General features: G+C 31.8%; 1 protein-coding gene across 1 annotated transcript; it reads left to right on the forward strand.

Annotated features, from left to right (window-relative positions):
• The first annotated feature begins 4,631 nt into the window (after window positions 1–4,631).
• LOC143237193 (clathrin light chain-like) lies at window positions 4,632–13,668 on the forward strand. The gene is made up of 5 exons (XM_076476172.1): window positions 4,632–4,946; window positions 11,647–11,699; window positions 11,958–12,087; window positions 12,306–12,417; window positions 13,286–13,668. Exons 1-5 carry the CDS (start codon window positions 4,763–4,765, stop codon window positions 13,479–13,481), a joined length of 675 nt encoding a protein of 224 aa, XP_076332287.1. The 5' UTR covers window positions 4,632–4,762; the 3' UTR covers window positions 13,482–13,668.

The raw sequence follows: 13,668 nt of genomic DNA on the forward strand, positions 1-13,668 counted from the left end.
GAAATATTTTATTTATATATATTGTATTTTAAAGATATATAAATTCATCTTTGTGTGTTATATAACATTTTATATTTGTGAAAGATTGAAATGATATACTAAGAATCAATATTATTGTTTCCTTGTTCCTTGTTAATCTCAGAATATCTCCTGATTCCCTATAAAATATAGAATTAATACTGATTTCTTCAGTTTCCTTGTTATCGAAATAACTATGTCTTGTATTAAATAACCTTATTAGTCTAATTTGGATTTTCCCCCTTTTGTACTTAAACTTTCTTCTTTAAATGGGTTACCAGTCGATGGCAAAACATGCAAAACTTTTGAAGTATGAGTAAAACTATTGATAACTTCTTCTTACTGCAACATGATAGGCCTTACAGAGCATGCTCAAAACCCAAATAAATGTGACATTTATATAGCTCTAGTTGTCACATTGAGTATCGTTACTATTTTTATATTGAAATTTTAATTTTGTTATAAACGTTTGAATGTCTGTTAGCAAGTGTTAAAATATCTTTGTGAAATTAAAAGAAAATATTAAATTATATTGTTCAACAAGAGAGTGTAAAAGAAGTACTTGTGTATGTGTTTTCCATGAATGTTTATATATACATATATACACATATATATATTAAACAGTGAATGCAACATGTTTGTCTGTTCTAGTTAACCCAATTCATGTGCAAAAACATCAGAATAAAAAAAAATGACAAAGGCACTGTTACACAAATATTTTAATAAACCAACATCTGGTCATTGAGGTAGTACAAAGTTCATAATGGCTGTAAAAAAAATGTGCCATAGGCAGTAGTTGTGTAGGCTTAAAGTACAAATGAATTTTCTATAAATTATCACTAGGTCATCATGACAACTTTTCATTATATGCCATTGGTGTTCACATTTGTAAAATTTATATGTTTGCCTGTCCATGTCAGAGTTTGTAAATACACTCAGTTTGATGTTTTCTTTTGTTCAATGAGTTAATCGCATGTGGGTTTGTGTTTTCATTTAGGTACTTTTTTAACTAATATTAGCTGACTTATGGAGGTGTTGCACTGTGAAGGATCTAACTGGCTTATAAATGATTGTTTTATAATTGTCAGATTATGTATGTAAGTGATAAAGGATTTTTGTTTGGGTTTTTATTATTATTTTTACACTAGTTACGGTGTTTGGGCTAATAACTTCAAGATATACCATTTGGTCTATGGCTCTGTAAAGCTACATTGAGTGACCGTTGGCTACATTGGTGTTTCGTGAGGCTGGCTATTGGGTTATTTTCATATGACAATCATAGTTGTTAAATGTTATTGTCCCATGGAAGTTTATCAGTATATATTTCTATGACTAATTAAAGTAGCTCATTTTTATAAGTAACTTTGATGATGACAGTTGTTTTTAAAGGGCCGTAACTGCAATACTGTGCACATTAATTACTATGTGTATCTTGGCTACTGACTTTATTAAACTAGTTATTAAATCTGTAGATTGGAAGATTATTTATAAAGCAAATTTCTAAGACATGGATGAAGATGTGGAAGATATCCAAAAATTATTTTTGAAAAATTATTTGGGTATTTTTCAGAAACTTGTAACATATTTTCTGAATAGCCTGTCAGACAGTAAATCCTCAACATCCTGTGGTACATGCATGAGTTTACATTCTAAAAAACAAATTTAAAAGTATGCAGTAGAAACTGGTCTCAAACAATAAAATTTATAGACTTTAACAGCTTGTAAGATAGAAGAAATTTGTAAAAAAAATACATTTCAAAGTATGCAGTAAAAAACCACACTAGAATAATACAACCTAAACTTTAACATCTTTTAAGACTGAAATATTCTAAAAAATACATTTCAAAGTAAACAATGAGAAAACAGACTCAAATAATTAAATTTAAATGTGAACAGTTTGTAAGATTGAAATATCCTAAAAACACATTTTAAAGTAAAGAATATAAACCAGACTCAAATAACAAAATCCTAACTTTAACTGTTTGTAAAATTAAATATTTTATTCTATCTGCTAAATTAGTTTCAGGTTTATGAATACATGGTCTCACCACTATGTTACTGAACACATTCCACATAACTCCAGGTTTGAATGCATTATAAGAGCTTATAGTGGGTTATACAATATGGTTCAAAATTGGTGATTGGCTGTCATCTACTTGATAAATAGTTAAGAATTAAGGATTACTGTACCAGCCATTTCTATCTATATGTTACTTAAGGTGCTGATTAGGTTACAAACACCGATAACATAATGTACAAATAATTAAGACCTTATTAACATATTGGAACATGTAGTTGGTTAAGTATTTATGTAGTTTAAGTAAGTATACACAAATGTCAACTTTTTCATCTATTATCGAAACTGTTCAGTTAATAACCATGGAATAACTGTTGCATGAAATGTGTAAAATTATAATAATGTATTTCAAATTAAAAGTGATTTAATATGCAGTTCATGATTAATTGTATTTATTTTCTCCATAAAACATTTACATTAATTAACAATATAATTTAAGTGCACATATCATCTATGAACAGCATATAATATCATATATCCATGCATTGGCGATAGTTGAAATGTTTATAAAGTAATACCACACAAATTAAATGACAGTGGATCTTGAAAGCTAAATAAACTTCAATATCATACATCACAAACATAACCGTTTTAATATGTCATGAATTTGGCATTGTGAATTTGGTGTATTTGTATTTCCAGAAAAAATCTGACAAGATGTCACATAAAAAGCTTCTAAAAATTATCTCTTTTTAGGTGTGAGGAATAATTTGATTCATTGGATAGGAAACTGACTAAATAGAACAAAACATTGTTTTTATAAATGGAGTTCAGAGAAACTAGGATAAAGCCACAAGTGGGATACTCTGGGACTCATCAGTAAATCAAATATAGCAAAACTTATAATACTGACGATAAATTTGATGGGAATAACCTTAGCAATGATATGAAAGAAAAGGATTTTGATTTTCTGGTTGGTCAGCCTCTTAAACCATCCAAACAGTGTGCTATTGCTTATGGCAAGGTAAATTGGAATTTGGGTTGTATCTACAGAAACATTGAAGAAATACAGGTCTAACCAGTATATATGTCATTGATTAGGGCACGTTTGGAGTACTTTGTTCAATCTTGGGATCCTTATCGTAGACAGGACATTCCTTTGCTGGAAAGAGTTCAGAGAAGAGTTACCAGGATGGAAAAGTTGTCGTACAAGGACAGGTTAAGTTCTCTATAAACATTCTCTTGAAAAAAAATAAGTGAGGGGTAATTTGATTGAGGTGTTTTAAGATTATTAATTAAACTGATAGTCATAATGCATTATATTGTTTCTTATTTAATGGTTAATTAATATGTTAGAATTAGGAGCCATAAATATAAATTTTGGCAGTGTAGAAGTCACTCACAGAGCTTTTTTTTTTCTCAGGGTGATTGCATGTGAAATCGATAGCTTTCAAATGTGGTGGATGCGGTTATTTTACGGGAAGGAATAATAAATATTCAAATTATAATAGTTGACTTTGAGTATTTGGCATTCATTATAAAAGTTAGGTTAGTGTTTGAGACGGCGTATATAGCACAATAAGTCTCACGTTGCCTTTAAATTGTTATGTGTAAATAAACGAATTTCCAGGTGGTGCTGCCATCTAGGAGGATATATATTTAAAACGTCATATAAGAAATGAATTTTGTTAAAAACGCTGTAACATATTTGAATTATGGTTGATTACATATTACTTTAACTAGTTTTACCTGATGTATTATTTGATAATATTGTACTTGAGTCACTAAAGCCGCTATTTTGTGCTGTGAAGTAAAATGTTGGTTTTAACATCCTCTAGATTGTTACTACGAACGTGACTTTGTGAAATATTATTTTTAAAATAAAATGGCAACTTTATTCAATAACTTGGATTGTCTTTGGAATAATCACTACTTATACTACAAAAATGAAAGTACCATTGACTAATCTTTGAATCTGTTTATTTTGTGCGCAATTAATAAAGTTAAACACTGACTTGAAGGACACTTAACCGTGAAAGAATGTAATTATCTTATTTGAATTCCAAAATATATATTTAATTTTTATAATAGATAGTTGACCTATCAAATGTCTCTCGAAATAAATATATTCAGTTGCTGTCAAAACAAGTAATATAATTTCAAGCACTTTTAATGTTGATCCTGAGTGCTTGTGGATTGTTTTCGACTACATCTTGGTGTTCATGCTGAGACCTTTTTTAGCCCTATCTAATACGAAGCTACTTAAAACAGCTGTCATATGTTTTTTATTCGAACCAACAAACTAATATATCAAGCCTTACATAGAATTCTGTAACGATCAGAAGACCGATAATTCAGTTCTTAAAACACCGAACAAATAAATTGAATGTCCTGACAATCAAGACTAAATCTGATCGAGACAAACTGTTTCTCATTCACTGCAGAAACTAAAATAATATTTATTTCTAAATCATGAATATTTTATTTAAAGGTTTTATTGTCTACTTTATTTGACTTGTTTTAATTCCATTTGCTAAAAGCAATATATATATATATATGGTTAAATGAAACACGTTAAATTTATTATATTTAGATGGCGCTTGGAGCAAGTAAAAAGGATTTTATTACGTACCTTATATAAATAAGAACGTCATACTCCCACTTTTACGTTGTGAGAAGTAAAATTTTTGTTATTGTAATTAATAGTTAAATTCATTAATTTATGAAATGTCTGAATTTGATGCATTTAATAATGGAATTTCACCGGAAGATGACCCAGCTGCTGAATTTCTGGCAAGAGAACAGGATGAATTAGCAGGCCTAGAAGATGATGTAAATTTTGAGCCTTCAACATTGACAACTGCACCATCCGAGGCACACCAAGTCACTGCTAATTATCAGAATGATAACGGTAAATCTTTTACAATTTTAGAAGTATTACCATAATGTTTTGCTTTGAAATTACACAGTCTGAATGAAAAGTTTGTAAATACGATATTGAATATCGTTTTAGAAATCAATGCTACGTAAGATGGAGTGAACCATAATGGCCTACTGGCGTGAGATTTACTGCACGGTTTTTTTAAAGTGACTTAAAACACTTAGCTTAATGAAATTGACCACCACAACTGATATAAACAATGATTAATTAAGATCTAATTAATGATGATTTTGGGTTTTTTTTCGCGTAATTAAAATTGAATAGTTAGTTAAGTTACAAATATTGGCATGTCAAAAAGACATTTTCTCGCAATAATAACAATAAATTGAATAATGATGCATTAGAAAGGTAAATTTTATGAATAATTTTTAATGATGTTGTCTTAATATAGTAAAACTTTCGCATTCATAAAAGTGCCACAAGCCCTGTAGAAGAAGAGTGTCTGGGAGCATGCACCACCACATTTTCTTTATTCAGTGAAGCAGCTTTTGTAATCTGGTAGATTTTCGAGATCATTGCCATGCTGAATTTGATCTAGATTTAGACAGTCGAACAGAATTCAGTATAGGAAGTTGCTAACTTACCTTAAAAATGGTTTTGAATACTAATGCATGTGTGAGATAATAGGTCAGATAAATGACTTTCATAATCAATACATTAATTTCGGTAGCTCTGTAGATATATTATAAATTGTGTTAATGAGAAGTTTTCGTTATATACCATTCAAATCATGCAGCCCTTAGGCTAAAAGAAATTTAAGCTTTTAACCTGTTTTGATTTTAATTTTTGGATTGGATTCAGACTTTGTTATTTAGTACTTGTATGATTTGTCAAGACTTTGAATTGTAGAAATTACCTTTAAAGTTTAAACTTGTATATTATTTTGATTATTTTTGTGTTCTAACTTTTAAAGTTTAATAATTAGATGCTTGGTACTGCTTTAGTATTTTAACTATTTATTCTCCATTCAGCTGCTACTTCTAGTATCAAATGCTATTGGAATTACACCCTCTTGAGGTGTTCCAGGATTAATTTTGGTTCTTCCAGCTATTGATTACACTTTTAAATTTTGATTTATATTTACATACAAGTGTACTATTATCATAACTAGAGCACAGTTATAATACAAGACCTGAAGCACTTCCTGTTTTAGTTATAGCATGTTCAATTTAAGAAACATTGGAGCTTGGTGTAAAGATATGAAACTATGACCTTCTGACTTTCTAAATAACAAAAATTAATGAATGATACTTATTTATATTTTTCTTCAATTTTTTCATTCTACTGATGTTTAATATATAAGAAACTTTAAACTGTGTGTTCTGTATACTCGTTGAACTTGGGGGGGGTTCAACACTGCTTATCCCTTTCAGCATGAAGCCAAACATTGAATTTTTTATGTTCTTGCACACTTATACCATCTTTGCAATGTGGACCTCAAAACATTGTTTAGTCCATTGAAGTAAATATTATCCAGAAATGCAGCAGTACCAACAGGTACCCTTTGACCACCTTTTGTGTCAGCTTGGAGCAAACACTGTGTTGCTTACTACTGGAAATCCAGGTAAAATAGTTTTTCTGGTTAACTGTGCAGTGAACTCACCACATTGTAATTGTGGCTACATTCAGGATCTTCAGAAAAAGTGGCCAGTACCACTTTTTATCACAAATCATTGGGTGTTATGGTGTAGGTTATGGGTGTTATGACATCTTTCTCTCCTCTCTACACCTCTTGTTTTGTATAATGGACCAGAGCATGTTTCCTCATTGCTAGTAATTGCAACAACAGATTTGTTTACCATATTGCTAAGTACACATTCCTGTTACTACTCTCAACATCAAAATTAGCATCTATGACATCAACCAGTGTGGAAATGATATATGTCCAGTGGTTGCTGTGGGGCTTTTTGTTCCTTTCTTTGATACAACTGAGTTTTTTTCTCCAGTGAGAAGTTCCAGCATGTCATCTGAAATACCGTTTTTCCAACTCTCATAGTGATGTTCCAGCAAGTTTTCTGTTAAACCAGTGTTTGCTGTAGGAAGAGTTTTACCAAAACCACATTTTATCTTACACTTAAGTTCTGTTTTTTGTTTCTTTGTAAACTGTCATCCATCATCACTTTTAGTTTCTTCTTCCACTTCAAGTTTTACCCTGGTTCATATTCTTCTTGTGGGCTATCGGGAACATTTTTAGTGTCACTTACTTGGCTACCTGAGTCCCTGGTAGTTGGAGCCAATATGAAAATGTTGAGTGCATGCCTGAAGTTTTCTGCAGTGTCTTCTTGGATTGTAATTACTGTCATAGGTTTTCTGACTCCATAAAAAAGATCTTGCATCCATGATCTGTAAATCAGATTTTTTAAATTGTTTTTTCATTATTTGTGATCATAAACAAAAAATATTGTAAGTGTTAAAACTTGTAAATTCATTACATGGATGGGTTTGCTGTTGGGTGAGTGCCACTTTTAAAGCAGTTGATATACCAGTGGTACCACATCAGCAATTCCCCACATAAAGAACATGGACATTTTCAACCACTAAATATTGAAAAACAAAACCATACATCTTGCAATGGAATACTAGAATATGTTAGCCAAATTGTAGTATTCAGCAGAAATAGTTTGAGCTCTGGCCGTTTCTGCATAGTACATATTGTTGCATTTGGTGAAAATTGTTATATTTTGTGTGTTTATCAAGCTTTTAATACCAGATCAATTTTGTTCTTTTGTAACAGAGATGAGGATATCAGTTATCAATATGTGGAAAATGCTAGTAGGGCTAGAAATTAATTTGAAACTGATTTTCTAGGCTCTGTATATAGTTTTCCCCATGAGGAACACTTGGCAGGAAAATGGACAACACTAAAATAAGAGTAATTTCTTGCATATTTATTATAAACTGTACTGCTTTTCAAATGAATTATAACATGGGTGAAAAATATTAAAAGCAGAAAGCCATACTCATTATATAGATTATAAGATAAATATTGGGTTTCAGCAACTTTTTTGCAGTCAAGGAGCATTGAAACTTAATTGCTGTGAAAAATAATCAGATCTTTAACCTTTTTGTGTTGATATAATGTAATGCCTATCTTTATTTATGTACAAGATAACCAGATAACATTTTTCTGTTATTATATTGACCATCTTTAAGGAATGATCAATAAATAACCTAATTTGCTGATAATATCAAGATCTTGGATGTTACTGGCTGTGAGAAGGATACTGCTACTTTACAAAAGGATTTAGTGTGTTGGACAAATAAATAGCAGATGCATTTTAATAATAATAAATGCAGAGTAATGTATATGCATAATCAAAACTTTATTTATAAATGTAATTTGATTGGGAACAACCTGAAGTGTTGTGAAGGAAAGATATCTTGGTTTGATGGTTGATCAGTTTTTTAAGCCATCCAAGCAGTGTGGTATTACTAGTGGTAGGGTAAATAGGATGTTAGGCTGTATATACAGAAATAGAGTAGAAGTTTAAATAGGTTATAATTTCATTGTATGTCACTGGTTAGGCCACATTTGGAGTATTGTTTCATCTTTTGTTTCTTACCTCAAGAAGAACATGAAATCTTTGGAAAGGATTAAGAGAACTATTAAGAGTGCCTGGGGTGGGGGGGTTGTCATAGAAGGAGAGGTTTTCTTTTTAAAAAAGAAGAATTGAGGGGTCTGATTGAAGTCTTCAAGATCAAGTGAACTGATAGTAAACTTTAGGACTAAGGGATGCATTAAATTTTAACAGGATAGGAGTCATCTTCAGCTTAGTTTTAATTCACTAAGAGGGTGGTTGGCCTTTACAATAGGTTTCTTTATATATTGTGGTGGCAGTAAATTTAAGTGAGTTCAAGGAAAATCTTGCTAAATATGATTAATAATGGTTGATGTTGAGGTTTATTATGTATTAGTTTAGAGAATGGGACAGAGTAAATGAACCAGTAGGTCCCTTGTTGTTCTTGAACATTATGTGCAGATAGACAACCAGATCCTTAGCCTTTTTTTGTTGATATTATATTGACCATCTTTTAGGTACCAGTAAAGGTAGCCAGGTCCTTAACCTTTCTGTGTGAAAAAATATCTGAATTTGAAAAGAAATTTAAGCATCTATTTGTTGGAGATACAATGGCTAGTAAGATAACTTTCAATAAGTTAAACAGGACTACTGAGGATAGAAGTAGTGGAGTAATTATTAGCAGGTTTTGTTATAGAACAGTACCTTGAGAAAGTGAAGCAGTATAAGAAAGGTGGAAGACAAAAGGGACAGTTAGGATTGAAATATAAAAAAACATGGAGATTATTGTTGTAGGTGACTCTAATATAGCAAATATATAGAATGATTTGTGTGGTAAACAGGAAGAATTAGGTTGTTATCCAGGAGAAAGGGGGTGAAGGATATAACCAACTAAGCAATTAAGGGTGTTACTGGTGATGCAGTCTTTGTTCTTTACATAGGGGCTAATGATATTGTGAAGGGTAAGTCAAAGGAACTACTTGACAAGCACAAGGAATTCATAAAAGCATTTAAAGAAACAAAACCAGTGATTTATGTCGAGTATACTGGCAAGACTGGCTTAACTGTGGGAATGACATTGTTTAGGTTACTACAGCTGATGCTATGCTCTTTGCAAGAAGATGAGCATCTTTTGTTGGTTGCATTGGTGATTTGGAAAAGGGAGCCTTTTGAAATAGATGATTTAAATGCAAATAGGTTAGGGGTTGGACTGTTTACTCTTACTGTAGTAAGGAGCACAGTAAATTGGATGTAGAGAAATAAAAACAGGTGACTTTAGAGCACTGGTTGGAAGACAAGGTTTTGATATATTGGAAATATCTGGAACCTGGTTAAATGCAGAGATTTGGTGACAGAAGTTTCTTTTGAAGCACAAGATCATTGAGTATTTGATTGCAAGAGAAGGGAGGGAAGAAATGACTTGTAACATTTGAGTTCTGTTCAAGTTGAATCTATTTGTGTTTATTAGTTATTAGAGCAGAAAGCTTTTCTTTGGATTTCAAAATCACCCGATGAAACTGGTGAAATTAATGACAAATTGTCTAGTCATATAAAGAATAAGTTGTTACAGAGGTTATAATTATGGAAGTTTTAATTTCAGGCATATAGACTGAGAAATGTTGGATCTTGAGGGAGACAATTTTTTGTTGAAAATAGTTTTCTTTATCAGTTGATGTGTCAAAATAAACAATGTTAGGAATGGAGTAGAACTGTTGAAGGATGAAACAGGGATGTTCATGTCCAATAGTTGAGATGACTGGATTATTAATTTCTACTTTTTCATCATTATATCCTAATGATTTCAGTAGGGAAACATTCTTTTGCCATTCTCTGAAGAGGTTACTCCTTATTTAGATGGTATACATGTGGATTTGGTTTATCTGGATATTCAGAATGCTTTAAAGGTTGTTTTCGTAAGTGTAGAGAATTTGCTAGATGTAAGCAGTGTGCTGTTCTTTGTGGCAGGGCACAGAGGGTTTTAGATTCTGTCTACAGTAATATTGAATACAAGTCCATGCCATCATTGGTGAGCCTACATTTCGAGTGCTATGTCTTGGGCTTCTTGTACTAGGAAGAACATTGAACTGTTAGAAGGGACTCAGAGGAGGGCTACTAAAAACATTTGGGGTGAGAAAATTGTCATTTACAGCCAGGTTCATATCTCAACTTTTTTCCTCTTAAGAAGAGTTAAGACAGGATGAGAATGAGGTGTTTAAGACTGTTAAGGAAATTGATATTTTCATCCTTAATGTTGAAAATGGTAGGTCTAGAGGACACAAATTTGGTAAGGTAGGAGTCATCTTCAGCTAACAGTTTCATTTTTCTAAGAGAGTAGTTGGCCTTTGGAATGAGTTATTTTTCAGTGTTAGATGCTGTTAATTTAAAAGAAAGCCCAATAAATATTTGAATGACAAAAGCTTGTTCTTTGAGTTTGATATGATGGCTTAAGTTTGTTCTTTCAAGGTTATGTCAAAAGTAAAGGTACCCAATATTATCAGTGGAATTAGTATAGTTTTGAGCATTTAGCCTATACTTTATTATAATCCATTAATACTGTAGAAAGTATACAGAAATAAATTTGACACCACTATTATTGTGTACTTTATGAGAGGATATCACTTCAACAGAAACTGGCAGTGTGTTAAGCTTTAAGGCTGTTTTATTGTAATGTGGTTGGGAAATGCTAGTTAAACTTTAAATCATTTGTGTGTCGAAGAATGACATCAAAAGGCTGACTGACCTTCTTTCATTTAACCTTTTGATGAGAAAAACAAATTAAAATGTTTTCATGAGTTAAAACATTTATTTTTGAAACTTTGATTCATGATTCTAATCCTCTTGCTCTGGTTAGGAGGAAAACTGTGCAGAACCAGTTTGTGAAAAATTCAGGTACAATTATCAAATGTTTTCCTTCAGTGGATAAGGTACTTGGGTAGTGTTATGCTTTACCTTTTTCAGTTACACAGCAAAAAGACAAACATATTGGTCTTGTCAGCTTTGTATAGCTTTTTTTTTTAATATTGATCTAGTTGATCTATGTGATCTAGTTGGCCTGATGTACAATTCAAAATTTTACTAAAAGTAGTTTGTGGATGTACTGTTTATGGTGTTTTAAATACATAATTGTCACTGATCACATTCCTTTTTTGTAGAATTCATGGGAGATGGGGAAACAGACATGTTTGGCTTTGAGGCAGATAATGAGGTAAGATTTACTCGTAAATGTAGCACTGAAATAAGTTTTGATGTACCTTTTAACTTCACTTAAGCATGTGTTAGGCCCACGTTTCATTTTTATTATAGTATGTATCATTATAAACATTTCTCTAGCAACATATTTCACAGATAAAAGTTAAAAATCAGTATATTTAAAAAGTTAATATTTACTTGATAGAACAAAAAAATTGTTTAGTATATGTGAGGGAAGGGGGTTTGACAGTTTTTTCGGACACTTTTGTTTCAGCCGTTGCAGATGAACGGACCACAAGAACCTCTACCAAACTTAATTTCCAGTGCAAAGCCAGTGGCCCGAGAAGAACCGGAAAAGATTTGTAAGTGGAGAGAAGAACATCAGAAAATGTTGGAAAGGAAAGGTGAGATGTGTATCTACTTTTCTTCAAATGAGATTAAAACTTCTTAAGCTGACATTGTAAGCAAATCAACCCAGTCTACTTTTCTCTCTCCCATCTTGTTGCAAATCCTTTACAGTAGTTAAGGTTGGTATTGACCAAATATAACCATATTCCTTATCTAAAGACAATATTGTTTTGAGTTATTATAAAACAACAAATTAATGTATCATATTGTTCAGATGAAGAAGAAAGATTTAAAAAAGAAGAGATGCACCAGACTGCTGTGCGAGAACTTGAAGAGTGGTATGCTCGTTACTACGAACAGATAGAGAAAGCAAAATTTAACAACAGGTGACTTTTCTTGATTATTATACTAGCTAAGGAATTATTTTTGTAAGATCCAAACTTTAAAATATAAGGAACAAAATACTAGGGAATATTTAGTATTTGTTAAAGTATTACTGCCAATGTAATTCAGCTGTAAAAGATTAAGTCTAGAGAAGATCTGTGTTGTGGATCTCTGCAATGGTTCATCCATTTCTTTTTAATCTAAATATTATTAACATTTGTACATTTCTTTAGCATGCAGTTTCATAAGCCATCTTTAAAATAGAAAATGCTTATTTTAAAAATATTTTTCATTTATTAATGAGATATTAAACAAAAGCCACATTAAAATGTTGAGTTTGACTGTATTAACTGCACTCTTTTCTTCAAATGCTGCTGTTCTTTCAGGGAGGTGTTGAAGTAAGTAAATATTTTGAACACTTGGAAATTATTACTATTATTAAGCAGGTGCTGGTGTGTGATCTGTTTCTTTAAAGCTCAGCTCTTGAATAGATGCTGAAAGGTTCTTATGTTACTTAAATTAAAAAAAAAAAAAAAGGTTTCATGTCTGTCTTCTCACCCACATGAACACGTAAGTTGCATCCTTACTGGTATTAAGTTTGTACATACTAATATTTTCCTATAATCATTGCAACTGTTTTGTCTGGCCCCTAAGTGACTTTGTAATACTGCTATCATGTGTAAAGGACTATAAATTCGGTCTCTCTGGCCGAAGGTGTTTATTCTAACATTTCTACATGGATTCTGTCTTAAGTGTTCCTACAAAATACAACTTGAATTTAACATGGAGAATGTTTATATGTTGTGTAAGAATGGTTAGGGGAGTTGGCTAGGGGCAATGTGAAATACTTAAATCTTTTTTTCTTCTTAGGAATGCAGAAAATGAATATGTTAATGAACAAGACACCCCTCACCAAGCTGGGCCAGAATGGGAGGGAATTGCTCGGATGTGTGACTTCACTCCCAAGACATCGCGTGGCACCAAAGACACTTCTCGGATGCGGTCTATTATTCTCCAGCTAAAGCAGACAGCATTAGTCCGTAAACCTGGAGTGGGCGAGGCTTAAGCTGGAAACTTCGAAAAATCCATACACTACTCATCTAGGGTAATGCTTCTATTTACTTGAAGTCCTTTTACCATATAGTTAATTTTGGGTGTTTCTTCTTATCACCATGGCTGGGTTCAGAGTAGGAGTGGACTACTGTTACATGGATGTATCATTTAAAATAAAGATCAACCTGTCCTGTCTACTA

Source organism: Tachypleus tridentatus, chromosome 13, assembly GCF_004210375.1.
Source record: "Tachypleus tridentatus isolate NWPU-2018 chromosome 13, ASM421037v1, whole genome shotgun sequence".
In the NCBI taxonomy this organism is placed as follows: Eukaryota; Metazoa; Arthropoda; class Merostomata; order Xiphosura; family Limulidae; genus Tachypleus; species Tachypleus tridentatus.

What these genes read in the sequence shown, in the direction of transcription:
- LOC143237193 (XM_076476172.1), top strand. Translation starts at nt 4,763, where the DNA reads ATGTCTGAATTTGATGCATTTAATAATGGAATTTCACCGGAAGATGAC. An exon ending in GCTTTGAGGCAGATAATGAG is followed by an intron (nt 11,700 to 11,957) that starts GTAAGATTTACT and finishes CTTTTGTTTCAG; the next exon opens with CCGTTGCAGATGAACGGACC. An exon ending in AAAGCAAAATTTAACAACAG is followed by an intron (nt 12,418 to 13,285) that starts GTGACTTTTCTT and finishes TTTTCTTCTTAG; the next exon opens with GAATGCAGAAAATGAATATG.